General features: G+C 33.7%; 1 protein-coding gene across 1 annotated transcript; it reads right to left on the bottom strand.

Moving 5' to 3' along the window:
* Nucleotides 1-876: 876 nt before the first annotated feature.
* LOC111907732 (SPX domain-containing protein 3) lies at nucleotides 877-2916 on the bottom strand. The gene is made up of 3 exons (XM_023903538.3): nucleotides 2482-2916; nucleotides 1688-1838; nucleotides 877-1466 (listed from the first exon to the last, which is right to left on the bottom strand). Exons 1-3 carry the CDS (start codon nucleotides 2704-2706, stop codon nucleotides 1102-1104), a joined length of 741 nt encoding a protein of 246 aa, XP_023759306.1. The 5' UTR covers nucleotides 2707-2916; the 3' UTR covers nucleotides 877-1101.
* Between the last annotated feature and the right edge of the window lie 15191 nt (nucleotides 2917-18107).

Below are 18107 nucleotides of genomic sequence, written 5' to 3'. Positions count from 1 at the left end.
CATGTTCACCGGTAGCAGTGAACACATATCTTAGGGGTGGGAGGGATATGAATATTCTGTTGAGAGATAGTGATTGGTTCAGTGTCCTTGAGTGATCTTCAAGGGAGTCAGGGACAACTGAATTGATGTGGAATCCGGATACAGGAGATGTAGATCTTCTAAAGTCAGGAGTTGGAGATCTTTGAGCAAAGGATGGTGATCTGTAGGCAAGGGTTGGAGATCTGTTGCAGGGGTTGGAGATCTAGTTAGTGAAACAAGTTGATCCATATGCATATCACCGTGTCTTGGATTTTCTAATGCATTTCTTGATGATATATTTCATGTAGGGAAGGAGTTATCTTCTTGATTTGGTCACTGATTTTCCAACTGAAGAGGATCTATATCATCTGAGAATCGAACTATGGTGTACTTGGTTATTAAAGGAAGAACAAAAATGGAAACATTATCACCAACATCAGGAATAATAATTAGCATTGGTTGTTCTGCATAAGCATTTGAACCTTTATTGGAGCCTTAATGGATATCTATATCATCATTATTACCATCACCTTCATCATCGTTGTCATCATCATCCTCATCATCATCTAAGATGTCATCAAGAGACATGAGATGAAATGGATGGTCAATCCAATTTCACATGGGAGGAGTGAAGGGGGATTGTTAGGATCAGTTTAAGATCCAACAATCATGACAAATAACATGTGGAATATTAAATAACATCTAAGTAAATGTTTTCTACAAACAAGATCACGTTACACATGATTTGTTAAATTTCACAGTTTTGCAATCTTTTGTAACTTACCTTTTATTTTTTTTTAATTAAACTCAGTCATGCAAGCTTAAAAATTAATCTCTATAAAGGTAAACCTTTAAAAATATCGAAATACATTTATCTCATTAAAACATGGATGTTACAAATTAAAGGCCACATTCCAACATTAGAAAACACATCACATGTTCAATTGCCCCACTCTTTGTGCTAGTTGATAACGAGTTAAAATACAAGTTCTAATATTTCCATAGACTATGAAACATTTTAATACCAAATACATTGAGAGGTCTTACTAATAATATAGCTAAAACTGAAACCAAAATTTCAAGTTATATAATAGGTATGGGTGACTTGGGTTGAAAGGACCGAATAAGCTCGGTATCAGGCAAATTTAAAGCCGGAAGAGAGAAATGACTTTGAGTTGAGCTTCCTTTTCTAATCTCTTTCATTGTTATCAATGCTGCAACAGTGTTTCTGAAAATCCCTTCTCCCACCATCATTATCGCCGCCTCTTTCATCTCATCTGCCACTACCCCTGTCGGAAAAAGCTCATCCATGGTGGTTTCACATTCTTTCACAAGCTTTGAGATGAGCTCTGTGGTGAAGAAAGGTTGCTCCAAGACCTTTTGGATGAATGGCAAACGCAACAATCCTCCGGTTTGTTTGTCGTATTTTTTTAGAATTTTTGCCATTCCTATGTTAAAAATCCAAAATTTATAAAGTTAGTTAATTTTCTCCAATTGCTTTTATTTACTTCTTTTGTCGCCCATAAAAAATGGGTCCATTATTTTCTAGGAAGATAACATTAATACTTTGCTAAATAAAAATGTAAAAAAAAAAAAAAAAATCTTTGACCAAGGTTTTGATTGGATAATAAAATGATCAAAATTGTTGACTTTTTGTTTCTTGATTTACCGGTGTAATTGATGTTGCTGTAGTTGACTAAAAGCACCATTTCACCATGGAAGTCAACCATATCTTTTCTGATTTTTGCCATTTGTTCTTCATACTCTCCTTCTGATGATGGTTCACTCTCATTCGCCCTTTTTATTCTTTGTTGTAATTCCTGCATTTTATCAACAAAAATTACAATTAAATTAAAAAAAACCGGTCTTTTATCACAGACTAAGTCAAGATAATGGATGTGTCATCTTATCATTTTCAAAATATCAAGCGCATGTAAAATCTTTTTCGATATGTACATGATAATTTGATACAACCATACAAAACAAATAACTTATTAAGTGATGAATTAAATATTTCCGGTAAATAACTTAATCACATGTTACAACATGTTATTTTAACTGGCCGAGTGATCATACTGTCATGTCATGATCCACGACAAACGGTTTGACTTGCTAATTATAAATCCATATACTAAATATAACACTGAGATTAACTTAGATTTCTTGTTAACCCATATACAAGACAAAAACCTAAAATAACTTCTTGACACCTAAATTATTCTAAATATTTTTTTACCAACAAGAAAACTCTAATTGCGATACACATGAACTTTGAAAAAGATTGATTTTTTTTCCTTATGTTTCCAACCGAGCCTATGTAGCCATATCAATATATAATCTTCTTCGTTAAAAATATATATCTGATATTAATAAATAATAATTATAGTTGTTTGTAAATCAAGATCATTTAGATATTATCATAAATTATATTTTATTCATAAGCAAATCCAGACTAGAATATACCTTGTGACGAATAATGAAGTCCTCTTCTTGTTCCATGAAGAATACATTAAATTTCTCTATCTCATTGTTCAAAAGATACACGAATTGAGCTTCGGATTTTCCATACTCCAAAGATGAAGATATCAACCTAACAAGCTTCTTCAAATCCTTGTAATTCAAATACATATCACGCCACCCTGGCAATGTTTCTTGAACATGTTGCTTCAATCTCTTGCCAAATTTCATTTTGATCGTGTTAATCAATTAAAACCAAAAAAAATAAAATATGGGTATTGTTAGGGGACTTCAAATCTAGAATACCCACATCACAAAAATCAAAAAAATATATATAATGAAACATATGAACTTTGTGAGATTTTATTAGCAACAATTGGGTTAAGAATATTTGAAGAGCATATGCTTGGCGTGAATGAAGTGGCAGTTAGAGAAAAGTGTAGGAATTGAGTCTTTGATGCAAGAGAATTCTTGGCATATTCCATTTGTAATACTCATGCTTTATACCAACACCAAGTAATATTTTCCCTTTTGGTAATAAAATAATATTGAGAACTATTACTTTGAATTTTCTTTTTGTAAAAGAACATTTAATACATTTGTTAATTATGAAAACTCCGATTCTACCATGATATGTGTCGTCCATTTGTATATATTAATTTAATCCTGACATGATATATGTTGAAATAAAATCAAGAAGATGTTAGTTCCAAAAATACTGTTTGTTTGATTATTTGTATTTAATAATTTTTTTGTAAAAAATGCATGGAGCTAACTTCTTTCCATGCCATATCCGAAAGTGTAATCCCCCCCCCCCCCCCCCCCCCCCCCCCCTTATTTATTTATTTTACTTTTTCCTAAATATTTTCTGAATACATGGATTTTATTTGAACATATGTTAGAAAATAATCCCTCATACAAAAATAATTATTGTGTTTTTGTTGAACAAGTTTTTAAAATTTACTAATTGATAAATATGAAAAACCCATTATATTAGTTTCTGGTCTATTATGACTATCCATTAATTTCCGTATATACCAGAAATTCCTCTCATTTATTGTTCATTGAAGTTGTGACTCGTGACTGAATAAAACCCCCAATTATTTTATTTCATACAAAAAAAAAACGATTAATTAAATGTTTTAATGCCAATAAACACACTTCTTATTGATAAAGCGCAACATGTGATGTACATAATCTTGGAAAAACGAAACTCTTTAAACGTTTTAATAATAAAAAGGTTTGTATAAACATATAAATCTACTATATAACTTTTTTCGCTGATTGGAGTGTATTTATTGCCCCCACAATATAATATTGGCAATTGTGGTGCGATATTTCATAGATAAAAATGTTTTAAGGTTCATTTTATATCGGGAATATTATTATTGTTTTGTGATATATAATATTTTTGATAATGAAATAGGTTTGGTGTGGACTGAACAAAAAACACGACTTAGATTTTTTAATACTTTGTATTTTTTATTAAAAAAAAAGTTTATAATGGTGAGTTTATGATTGAAAGATCGGGTTGATTAGCATGGATGACAGACGGATCGTAATGGTGGGTAGTTTACATGTCTCGGACTGTGAGCAAATAAGGTGAGCTTTTGCTGTCACCGTAGCTTCACGCGTGGAAGGGATAATTCCTACGAATCTCCGAACGTACCTCCAATAGAAAAGGAAAAATAACAGAAAATGGGACGTGGGAAATTGTTAAAAGAAAAACCAAATGTAGGAATATTATAGTTCAGATATATATTTTTTTAATTATATTTTACAAGAAAAAACAGATATAGGAAATTGTTATAAGATTTATATACCGAAAAAGTGGGTCATGTCATTTTAGGTGTTTGGAGCAATTTCACTCGCATGTCAATTTTGTCACACTATTAGTTCAACATGTTATTTAGGTGAGTGTTTTTTTTAATTTATATTTAAACTACAGATTAATAAGCTTTTTGAAATCTTTAGTAAATTCTAAAATTTTGGTCTAGTTTCTGTTCTAAGATTTTTATGCCAGAGGAAGTGGCGTTATGTCATTTTAGGTGTTGGTGACAATAACGGACATTCATATATGATTAATTATATACTTATTATATAGAAATAAATATATTTATATATGAATAAGTACATTCAAAATATATTTATATATGAATAAGTATATTCATACATGAATATATAAATATATTCATATATGAATATGTATGTGTCTATTCTTAAGTGATTATTCATATATGAATATGACGGTTGTGATGGAGGTGGTAGCGATGGCTGTCACTGTGGTGGGGGATGGTAAATGCACAAATATACTTATATTTATATCTACATATGAATAATACATTCATCTGTTGTGGTGTATATATATATATATATATATATATATATATATATATATATATATATATATATATATACACACACACATATGGCCAGTGGTGGAGGTTTATATTCACATATGTATATTATATTCATCATTCGCACCGGTATGCGAAAGAATTTTGCAACAAAAAGAAATATGTGGCCCAGATTGGTTTTCGTGTTCTCAAATCCATATAAAAACGTATTTTTATATTTTTATATCCTAAAAGGCATTTTCAAAGTCCTTGTTCCTGTATACGTATGAGAGTAAGGAGATTATTCAAAATAGAGTGTAAGTGACATCTTATGATGTAGGGGTAGTGTTTGAGTAGATATTGAACCTAACTCTATCAAATTTCAAATACTTAGTTCGTGTGATTTATGATAGGATTCATAGCTATTTGTGAGAACGAGTTGGAAGAGAAAATGGGTAGTACGTTGTAAAGGGAAAATAACACGCTTACCCAACCCACATGTTCACTTGAGAATATTTTAAGGGTATAGTATGGTAATAACTTTGATAGTTGTTATACCGTCGACCGACCGACGGCGAAAACGTCGAGCTGTGCGACATAGAGACAATTGGATCATGACGCTAGGTATATTGAACAATACAAAAATATGACACAAGCATTTCTTTTATTTATTATAAATTATTTCGCGGTTACATTACACTTCATACTAGCTGTGCGATATAGAGACAATTGGATCATGACGTTAGGTATGTTGAACAATACAAAAATATGACACAAGCATTTCTTTTATTTATTATAAATTATTTCGCGGTTACATTACACTTCATACTAGCATAAGCCAACAAAAACGACTTCCAACAACTTGTTTGACAACTTCCTTCCAAAGCTACTCTACACATTCATCTTCCGGAGAATACATGTATTTTAAAAACGTCAACATAAAGTTTGTGAACTCACAGTTTTTATAGTTTTTTGTTTTTATCATTTTATTTGATTGAAAACTATTACAGTTTTAAAAACCTTTCTTTCTTTTAGGATATATTTTCTATCCTAAATCTTTATAATTTTTATCGAATTGGATTATACAACTATTTGAAGGCGTCCCTCTAGGCAGTTAGGTTAAGATTTTCCAAGCAGTATTACCATGAGCCCCTATAATCGACGATATGGACCGATATCTATCTCACACGACGCTTCATCGGACGTCGAATAATAGTAATTTTATATTTAAGAAAGTTATCATGTCAGGATTGTACGTAGCAATTGCAGGTGGGGTGTCATCCACATATATATATATATATATATATATATATATATATATATATATATATATATATATATATATATATATATATATATATATATATATATATATATCTTTCTAATTTTCTCATGATTAACGATTGTAGGTTCGGGGTTTAGCCGAATTTAATCAGGCAACAAGATGAATAATAACAATCAGTAACACATGTTTATTCATCTTAAATATGATTATCGTTTTATCTTTTATTTACTTAATCTATCATTGATACTAATAATTATTCATATATACTTAACCATATATTTAATAATTATCTTTTATATATAATTATATATATTTGGATATGTTATCGTAAAGTTAAGTATATTGCTTATACTTACGTTTTATTCCATAATTATATATATATATATATATATATATATATATATATATATATATATATATATATATATATATATATATATAATTTTACTATAAATACATAACATAATTATAACTAGTGAATATTCCATATATGGTCTTGTATATATACTTTTATTTTATCATATATATATATATATATATATATATATATATATATATATATATATATATATATATATATATATATTAACTACGATTTTATGGATATTATGGCAAAGTAACAACTAAGCACAATGTCTATCCTAAAACTTGGCCAACATTACTTCTAGGTACTAAGTTATCATAGGAAATCGGTCAACATAACATCTAGGTATAATCTTTTCCTAGTATAACGGGTAGTATAACGATTAGGTATAATATCATTGCTTAAGTCTAGGCATAGTTTTGTTGGATTAGGTGTCTAAGCTCATAACTATAATTGGTATGTACTTGACCCGGTAGTAGCATGGTCTATTTTGGGTTGCATTCACTGAAACAATTTGATAGGATGGATATTTGAGATAGTCGAATTTAATCAGGCAACAGGATGAATAATAACAATCACTAACACATGTTTATTCATCTTAAATATGATTATCGTTTTATCTTTTCTTTACTTAGTCTATCATTGATACTAATAATTATTCATATATACTTAACCATATATTTAATAATTATCTTTTATATATAATTATATATATTTGGATATGTTATGGTAAAGTTAAGTATATTGCCTATACTTACGTTTTATTCCATAATTATCACTTTATTTATATATATATATATATATATATATATATATATATATATATATATATATATATATACTTAATTTTACTATAAATACATAAGATAATTATAACTAGTGAATATTCCATATATGGTCTTGTATATATACTTTTATTTTATCATATATATATATATATATATATATATATATATATATATATATATATATATATATATATATATATATATATAGTAACTACGATTTTATGGATATTAGGGCAAAGTAACAACTAAGCACAATGTCTATTCTAAAACTTGGCCAACATTACTTCTAGGTACTAAGTTATCATAGGAAATCGGTCAACATAACATCTAGGTATAATCTTTTCCTAGTATAACGGGTAGTATAACGATTAGGTATAATATCATTGCTTAAGTCTAGGCATAGTTTTGTTGTATTAGGTGTCTAAGCTCATAATTATAATTGGTATGTACTTGACCTGATAGTAGCATGGTCCATTTTGGGTTGCATTCACTGAAACAATTTGATATGATGGATATTTGAGAAAAATGTTACTTGTGATTTATTAATATATTATAAGTATAATATATTAATTGATAAATCATATTATTTAATTAATATTGGTCAAGAATTATTTTGAGATTAATTTAGTGATCAAAAGAGATTAACTAAATTAAGGGGATTGATTATGTAAATCATTAATTCATATAGTTTGGACCAATGATCCATGATTGATTAGTGATGGACTAAGTTTATGTGAGAGTCTATGAAGTGTTAGTTCATAAGGATTATCATATGGACTAATGGATTAAAGGCCCAAGGAAGTGGATTAGGGTTTACAAATTGAAACTCTAGGAATTCCACACTATAAATGTAACCCCTGGCACCACCAAAATGGCATTTGATTCCATGGGAAAACCCTAGCCGATTTTGTGTGCTCCTAACCTCTCTCTCAAAGTCCTCAATTTGTTCATGGTGTTTTGTGAACCATTTGAGGCATCACACTTGAGGTGCTAAGCTCTTGAAAGGCCAAATTCTAAAAGTTACAACTAAGAGGTATTCTTCTAACTAGTTTTATATTTCAACTATCAAAGTTGTATGTTAATTATACATTTCGTGCTTTGGATAATTTTTTGCGTGTATAACTAGAGAAAACTTAGTCCAAAGCATTAGGGTTGTATGTGCACCATAGGAGTGTTATAGTACATAAAACCCAACAGTGGTATCAGAGCCATGGGTGTTTTCTGTTATATTGATGCAATGGTTAATTGTTCAAAGTTAAAAAAAAAATTGAAAAATTGCTGTCTGGACAGTTGACTCGACGAGTTCCATTAGTGGACTCGACAAGTTGGGTCATTTGGTGATGAACTCGACGAGTCCAGTATCCGACCGGACGAGTTGGATCATGAGTTGGCAGTTTTTCGGGGTTTTTTTTTTTGCCAGAATTGGATTATGATCATTACCACAAACTGTTTTTGTATCATAAAATCTGTTTTTCTGATATGGTAGTGATCATCCTCATCCAATTAAAAGATAATTGTCAAAATTTTAAGATTACTATTAGTTTATGTGATAAAACTAATTATTTGTAAATTTTTTATTTGAAATTATCTTGCTACAAGAGTTGCATTAGGTAAATTTGGTAAAAGATAAAAAATTATGATTATTTTATTGGTTTAAAATTGATCTAAATGTTTTGAAGAGTTACAAAACTTGTCTTCAAGTTTTGGAATTCAAAAGTTTTTTTTAAAAGGAGTTACAAAACTTGTCATCAAGTTTTGGAGTCAAAAGGTTTTAAGAGTTACAAAACTTGCCCTCAAGTTTTGGAATTTGAAAAGTCTCTTTTATGAAACATTAAATTCTAAAACATCTAGTAATTTGAAAGGTTTCAAAAGGTGCAACTCTTGGTTTCATAACTTAAAAAATTAATTAAATAGTTTTAATTTTGAATTTAAAACCTTGATGTTTTTGAATTGTTCAAATTACATCTTATGGACTTTATTAAATTTGTTGAATCCATTTGTGTTGCGTCTTGGGCCATAAGTTTTGTACCCGGATTGGGTCTGTCCATCCGTGGTTATCTAGATTAGTTTGATAGTTATCTAGATTAGCTAATAGGGTTTTGATATAAATATGCATGCATGTATGCATGATAGACGGTTGTCGTTCATTACGTTTATCATTGTAACCCTAAACACCTCTACAGTTGAAGTTCTTTGTCAAGCCCATCTAAGGTGTTGAAGTAATAATCATTCGACATATTCAGTGCAATTCTCGTGTTCTTTATTACGTTATTATTCATTAACTTGCATAGTATCATTCGATCCTAAAAGAACTTAGTTCTAACAATTAGTATCAGAGCAGGAGATTGTGTGATCAATATACATTCCTTCTGTATTCAGATTACTTTAGGGTTTCCACTTTTATCGTATAAATAGAAGTCGTCTTCTTCATATCGACGGTAACTCAGTTTCTGATAAAACCCTAATCTCAAGATTATAGGTTTGATTCTAACAGCTCACCATGTCTCACGATGATTCGCATACAAACCCCCATCAACATCTCAAACAGCATTGGATCTACAACCAGGGTACCCATACTCTATACTCAAGACTACGAAATATGAGCTCATCACTTTGAAGACTACGTGGTTGGATCTGAAGATAATTGCTATCTCATCTGGGAAGCTATCACTCTTGGACCGTTTGTACATTCAGGAACGAACACGACTGTTAAGTCCCAAAAGGATTACAATAAGCTGGTGATAGATGTAGAGAAGATGCCACAGGATGAGAAAGATAAGCTCTTGTGTAACGTGAAGGCCATGCGAATGATAAGATTCGCCCTGCAATCTAACACCTTTCGGTTAGTTGGTTCATGCACAACGGCTAAAGAAATTTGGGATAGGCTGAAGGAACTTTACTCAATTGATGAAGATCTGGAACACTCCATTCAAACCCTACTACTGTTAGAATTTGGAGTCTTCGAATAGAAACCTGAAGAGAAGCTTATACAGACTTTTGATCGGTTCAATCATCTCCTAAGTAAGATGATCAAGCATGGAATAGAGAGAAAGTTGATCGAACAGAAAGTGACGTTCATGAACGGACTGAGACCGGAATGGATGGTCGTAGTTTCCACTGTGAAGGCGCATGAACAGTTTAAGTCTTATTCTCTGGCTAAACTTGTAGGGATACTTAAGTCCCATGAAAGTGTAGTAACCAAGGAAACAAAAGTGGTTTCTAGTGTGGGATCGTTGGCTCTTGTCTCTAAAGGAAACAATATTGTAGAAGAAGAAGAAGAGTCAGATATGTCTGAATGTGACTGTCACACCCCCGAACCAGGCGGCGGAAACGTTCGGGGGCTGTCGTGACTCAATTGAATACCATAACATTGAATATATATGAAACGTAACAACATTCGTCACCATGCATTAACATAGTACAACCAATAAAGTTTACATGAAGTACATTGTTTAAACATTACATTCCCAAAAATAAATTGTTCGATTCGTTAATAAGTAAACTGCAAGCCATCACTGAGTACATTTTCCTTTGATTCACTGGTTCCCTGAGAATACAAGTATTTTGAAAAACGTCAACATATGAAATGTTGGTGAGTTCATAAGCGGTATTTGAGAAGCAATGTTTTGTATCATTCTGAAAACTACCAGAAAATCCGATATTTTCTGAAAAGAGCTTTTGAAAACATTTGTGAAGATCCATAAGTATGCTTGTTTGTTTCTATGGTTGTAAAGAAAATGTTCATCAAAATTGTGTACGTTTTGAAAACTGAATGTATTGAAAACCCTAGGAAAACCTGATGTTTTCCTAATTCCTTTCCATGAAGTTTAAATGAAACCATTGCAACGCATGAAGTTATCAATCCCAGGCGACGTCGGATTATTTTTTAGCATGATTAATTGCTATAAACATGCGTTACACAAACGACCAGTTTATAACTATACTAACGATCCCGTAGGCGTCGTCCGTACTAATCACGTTATCCGACCGCCCTGACTACGTGTAATCCCACATCCGAAGAGAAAGAGGACACGAAGACCCCGATCACTCCATTAACCGGTTGGGGATAAAAAAAGTACGAGGGGTCCCTGACCCGCCTCGCATGAAATACCGACTTTACTGGCAATACCAAAGGACCCTTGGGGACCGATAGTATACAAGCCATTGAAAGTCCTTTTACGCTATGTTAGATCGGTAAGACCTAACACCGCGTAAGGTAGAAGTCTTCAGGCCTTAAGATCAGGTCATTGGGCTAGCTAGGCCCAACGAACAAGATTTTACACTTTTGGGGCCCAAGGATAGTGCGTAGACGTCTGTGCACTCTCACGTGTATATTGAATTACCAAATGTTTTCGTGTATGAATCGAGTTATCGTCGTGTTAGTATTTTTCGGATTGTTATTGATTCGAGACCGAATCAATTCGTTTAACAACGATTTTTGGTACTGTTGTGTATTGTATTACGTAGGTAGTCGCGGTGCCAATATTTGATCAAGTTGCGTGTATTGAATTAGCCTTGAAAGTTTTCTGTTTTCAGCCCCTCATTGTTTGTAAAATTTACTTTTTCAACCCTTTAATTAAATAACTTTCCGGTTTGGTCCTTAAATCATTTTTCTTGACATTTTAACACCAAAAATTATTGAAATTAATATTTTTCAGCATATCTTTCATTGAAAACAGTTTAAGTCCCTGAAAATGCAGTTTTCTCGGTTATAACCCCTCTTTTTCGCAGTTTTGACAATTTTGGCCCAACTTGGAAAATTTTTGCAACTTTGGTCCTTTTTAAATTTAAAAAGCATTTTAAACCTTTGAAAAGTACTTGGAACACTAATAGTCCACTGTTTTACAGGAAAACACAGTTTTGGCCCTCCAAAACAGAAAATTTCGCATAATGGGCCTTATTGGGCCGAATAAGTCATTTTTAGCCTATTAAGCTTGAAATTTATGTTTTTAATCCTCCAACAAGTATATTTTCAGAAAATACATTATGGAAACTATTTTGACTCATCTCCCCCATCAGATTTCGAAATATTTCAATTTGGGCCCTTTAACTTTATATTTTTAGCATTTTATGTCCAAAAATTGAGTTTTTAGCCCAAAGAAAATGTTACTAAGCCATTTAGCTATTTTTCTTGGAACACTTTGTATGTAGAAATATAATTGATGCTAGTATCATTTAACATGAAGTATATCTCGGTTTTTAGGGGTTTTATGGCTAGATCCAACATTATAACACACAAAAACACACATATAAGCATAGAAATCATACAAGGCATACAAAACACATATAGATCTACACTTTCACTTGTATTCCCCCCCCCCCACAAAACTCATAAAAACAGAAAATGGGGGGTATGAAGCTCACCTTGGGTGTGGTTTCGGTTTTGGAGAGAAGATGGAAGAAAAATGAAGTGATTTTTTGGCCTTAGCACCCTTTGATGAAGATTTCGACCTCTAGGATGCAAGATCATAAGAGTGAATGAATTTAGAAGAGATTTTAATGAAGTAGAGGGAGTTAGATCATAAGTTAAACATTAACTTACCTTAGATGGTGAATTTCTTTAGGATGATTCTTAGGCTTCAAGCCAAATTTTCGAGACTTTTGAATGGAGAGAGGGGATGATTTCTTGAGTAATTTAGAGAGAGTTTGTGAGGTGTGTGTGTGTGGGTTACTCTCGGCCGAAACAAGAAGGGAGAGGGAGAGAGAGAAGAAGAGACCTTGAGGTGATGTTTGCATGGAAGAATGAGAATACATGGATGTTTGAAGGGTAATACTTAGATATCCTCCATACAAAGATGATGTGGCATGCAAGAAGTCAACTCCTCCCTTTTATTTGGGCTTGGGCCGAGAATGGTGGGGGAAAAGAGAATGTTTGGGCCTTAAATGCTTAAGCCCAATTTTCATGGTTATGTTGAGTGATTTTTGGTCCAAATAAATATAAAGGTGATTTTTATGACTTGTTAGGGCTAAATTAGGTTAATTATGGTTCATAGTTATTAATTTATTTCATTCTAGGCCCAATGTGGCCCATAATGTTGAAATAAATTAATGTGGGTCCAATTAGAGCCCATATAAGGGTTCTAAGCCCATGGTAGTCAAATTGAAAGCTTATTGGTCCATTGAGTCCAATAAGGAAGTCCTAGTCCAAAATGGACTTAAACAAGGACTTCTAGGGTTTCCAATTGCTTGATGACTATTTGTAATACTTGTATGATGTCTTTGATTGAAGTTTTTGATGTCATACTCATAGGTGTCACACATGTTCTTAAGTTTTGGATTCACATTAACTTGAGTGTATAGATTACATGACACAAAATTTCCAGTTGTGACAGTGACCTTACAAGTGAGGAGTATGCGATGATGGTCATAAATCCAAAGAAATTTGCAAGGAGAAAATTTCCTGTCAGCAAGAACTAAAACTGGCAGTGAAGTTATAGTTCTGAGAAGATAAAGGATGAACCAAAAGTCTCCTCTCAAAAGGATGAAGAGAAAAAGGAGATCAAGCTTGCAGGAGACTCTGGATACGACTGTAACTACTGTCATGGTAAGAACCATTTTGCCAAAGATTGCATGTTGAGAAAAATGGCTGAGAAGAGAGAGGGTGAAGATGATGAGGCGTATCATATGCGCAAGTTAGAGGAAATCAATCGACTAACAACTTTATGAATGCCCTGATTGTACAGGAGAATGCTGCGGAAGATGAGTTCGGTGGCGTAGAAGTTTGGTCAACCGAATCTGAAGATGAAGAGGTTAGAAGGCCCACTCATGGAAAGGCTTTTGTGAAAAAGGAAGAAAGTTCGGCTGGAAAGTGTTTTATTGTCATTGCTGATCTATCAACCAAAAGTGCAGAGAAGGAACCGAACCGGACCGAGAATAAGTGTTTTGCAGCCAAGTCAGTGAGTGAGAAGATCAACGACTGCGATCGGTTGATCAAAAAGGTACAATCTCTTCTTGAAACTCTTAGAATTCCAAAAACAGATTATCAAGAAGAATTAAATGAGTTAAACTTTAAATTTTCTAACCTAAATAGTAGCCTCATGCAAACTCGCTTAGCGAATTCAAACCTAACTGACCAACTCAGCAGGTTGTCTTCAAAAAGTGAGGAAAGAAGAATGTGGATTGAGCTGAAGGAAGCAGAGTTAGTTAGAGCTAGGGACGAAAGTATTTATTTGCAAAGAGACAATTTAAAGTTTTTAAAACAAAGAAATGTTTTCTGTTTAATTGCTAAGCGTCTTTATGCTAATATTGCTCAATTACATTTAAGCTGTGAAATTGGAAAGAAAATTCATAAAATGATATTGCCCTTTCTTGAATTTAAGGAAGATGAGATCATAGCAGAATGTGAATCAGAAGTGTCCTCTGAAGAGACATCTATGTCTTATAGGCTAGGTCTGGACAAGATAGAAACCTTCATCGACTCTAAGGAACACAAAAGCATGCTAAAAGATATCCTAGATGAAAATGATAGGCTAAAAATTAAATCTGAAACTATTCAATCATTCGATCTGTCAACTGCCAAACTTGACAATGAACATAAAATAAACTTAGAAAATACGTTTGAATTTGATATGGAAAGCGAGATGATTGAAATCTCAGTAGAGGACGAAGTTGACTGCTCTAAGTTTATGAAAAATGAAACCGAGAATAAAAAACCACTAATATCATAAAACTCGATTGAATTTGCTCGTCTGTTAAAAGAACAGAAACCGAAACTCAAGGAAAAGGCCATGGTCTATCAAAAGGTTCAAACTGTGCCAAATCAGGTTTATGCTGTTACTGGGGTCACTCAAAGGCAAACGGTAGAATTAAGAATCTTGGTCGACAAAGATAATGCTGAAGGATGCGATGACTACTTCTAGTCTGCTCCAATTGACAACGCAGATGAAACCGTTGGTCTATCTGAGCAGACTACATGGAGGGTTAAAGGAAGATACATTGTAGAACCCATCAACACACCCTCCGGTTTTGACAAACCAAGCACAAGTGGAACCAAAGAAATTCCTGAGGAACCAATGGAAGAACCGAAAGTTAAGACCAAGAAAAATGAAGAACCGAAAGTTCTAACCAAGAATAGTGCAGAAACAAAAGTGTCCAACAAGACAACCGAAACTCAAAAAGAGAAACCAAAGGCCAGCTTCAATATCCACAAATCTCAAAAGGAGCTAGCCGAACAGAAACGCTTGAGAAATCAGAGACATGCCAAGAATCTCAATGAATGAAAAAGGCACTGGAATTCTCAAAACTCCAACTATGAGCCTCCTAGGAAAGGATCAATGGACAATGGAAAGGAAAAATTGAAGGAAAATTTCAGTCCTAATTCCTATTATACCAAGTCCCAGAACCAAAAGTCGAGTTTCGGTTCCCAATCTAGTTTCGGTCCTAAACGCAGTTTCGATGCTAAATGCAGTTTCGGTCCTAAATCCAGTTTCGGTCCTAAACGCAGTTTCGGTCCTAAACCTAGTTTCGGTTCCTCAAAGTCCCAAGGTGAAACAAATTCTATGAAGGACATTAAAGGAAAAGGAAAGCTAATACCAGACTCTGAGATGGAAAATAAGAAATCACCAGCTAACCCTAGGAATCAAAAGAAAAATCCTAAACCATCTAACACCACACCAACAAATACACCAAAATTTAAAGAAGATAAAACTAAAATCAAGGTGTATACCATTAAAAGAAAAGATCAAACCACTTTAGTAAAGAGAACATATTTGGTTGATATTTCTTCTGTTATTCCTTTCTCTGTGAAAAACTCACCAGGACCCAAGAAACTTTGGGTTCCTAAATCTGCTTGAATTTGCAGGTAATCAGTGACGAGCAGTTTGACGACGAATGGTATATAGACAGTGGTTGCTTGCGTCACATGACAGGAAGGAAGGAAGAACTAAGGGAGTTTCAGTCCCTAAAAGATGGTGGGAGTGTGAAGTATGGAAACAATTCCTATGGAACAATCAAAGGATATGGCATGATAACTAACGGAGACTTCTCTATCAGAAAGGTGGCGTATGTAGAGCGATTGCAACACAACCTCATCAGTGTGTCCCAATTAGTTGTGGGAACGGGTTTGAAGGTATCATTTGATGATGAGGGGTCTGAAATAATTGAAAAACAATCCAAGAAGGTTCTGCTGAAATTTGCACGTAAGGGAGAGATGTACCCTCTGAATCTCAACCCAATTCGAGGGAAACCAGCTATTTGTCTGCTGTCAAAGGCAAACACTAATGAAAGCTGGTTATGGCATCGACGTCTATCGCATCTAAACTTCAAAGACATCAACAAATTGGTGCTTGGTGATCACGTTCGAGGCCTTCCTCTTCTCAAGTTCGATAAAGAGCATCTATGTGCTGCATGTGAGATGGGCAAACAGAGCAGAAGAATCCACCCCACACACATAAATACGAAGATAGTTGAAGCACTTGAACTATTGCACATTGACTTGTGTGGACCTTCAGCTATAGAGAGTATCGGTGGAAGTAGGTACTTCTTGTCATTGTAGATGATTTTTCACACTTCACTTGGGTTTTCTTTCTTAAGCAGAAATCAGATGCAACTCCCAAGCTGAAGGTATTCATCAAGCAAGTAGAAGTACAACTAAGGGAGACGGTGAGAAACATCAGAAGTGACAATGGTCTGGAATTCAAGAACAAAGATTTTGAGGACTTTCTGGCTGATAAGGGGATAACTCGCAACTTTTCGGCCCCTTATACACCACAGCAGAATGGGATTGTTGAAAGACGAAACCGTTCGTTATGCGAAGCAGCCAGAACCATGCTTAGTTTCGCTTCCCTACCATTATACTTCTGGGCAGATGCAATTGCCACTGCATGTTATACTCAGAATCGATCCTTTCTCAACAAGAGATTCTCTATAACTCCATATGAGATCTTAAACAATAGGAAACCGAATGTCAAATTCTTCCACATCTTCGGTTCGAGGTGCTTTATTTTCAACTCTAAAGAGAACCAAAATAAGTTTGACGTCAAATCTAATGAGGGAATATTTCTGGGTTATTCTCTATCATCAAAAGCATACAGAGTGTTGAATAAACGCTCCAAAAAGATTGAAGAGACTTATTATGTCACCTTTGATGATAATTATATGAAGAAGGTTCAGAGGACTGAAGGTGATCTAGGTGACATATTCCCAGAATCTGGACAAGTCTCGGTTCCAATATCCAACCTGTTCGAGGAATACATTCGGTTGTTTGATGAACCAGAAAAGGCGATTCATTCAGAAGCGAAAGCAGCAGATAACAAAATTGATAATCTCAAAAAGGTAATAGAAGAAGCTGCTAAAGAGATGGAAAGTGAACCTACAAGTACTAAGTCATCAACTGGCTCTCCAAACAAAGATTCAACGTTCAAGGGGGAGAGCTCGACAGCACCAAAGACAACTGAAGTCTCTGTCGAGGGGGAGAAGTCAATTACCTCCTCAACCGATAAAGGTCCAGATGAAAAGGAATATACGGATTCAAAACCATCGAGTAGTCGTACAATCGAGGGGGAGAATCCAACTCCCACAGGGGATGCAGACTTTAATGCGGCCTCTGGACGCACTTCGCCAGTCGAGGGGGAGAAAGAGAGTGAGAGTTCTACTGATGAAGGCGAGGGTGATTTATCAGAAGTTGAAATAGAAGTAGAAGCTGAATTGAATCCAGAATATGATCCAAACTATCCTCCATTAGTGAAATGGAAGAAGGACTATCCCAAAGAACAAATTATTGGTGAATCTTCAGAAAGTGTTCTTACTTGATCTCAACTGAAGGCGAAACAAACTGCATTATTCTCTAAAGTTGAATTTTGTATGTTTAATTCGTTTATTTCCAAAATTGAGCCAAAAACTGTAAATGCTGCACTTGATCA

This window comes from Lactuca sativa, chromosome 3 (genome assembly GCF_002870075.4).
Source record: "Lactuca sativa cultivar Salinas chromosome 3, Lsat_Salinas_v11, whole genome shotgun sequence".
NCBI lineage: Eukaryota > Viridiplantae > Streptophyta > Magnoliopsida > Asterales > Asteraceae > Lactuca > Lactuca sativa.
This window is presented reverse-complemented; position numbering and strand designations above follow the sequence as displayed.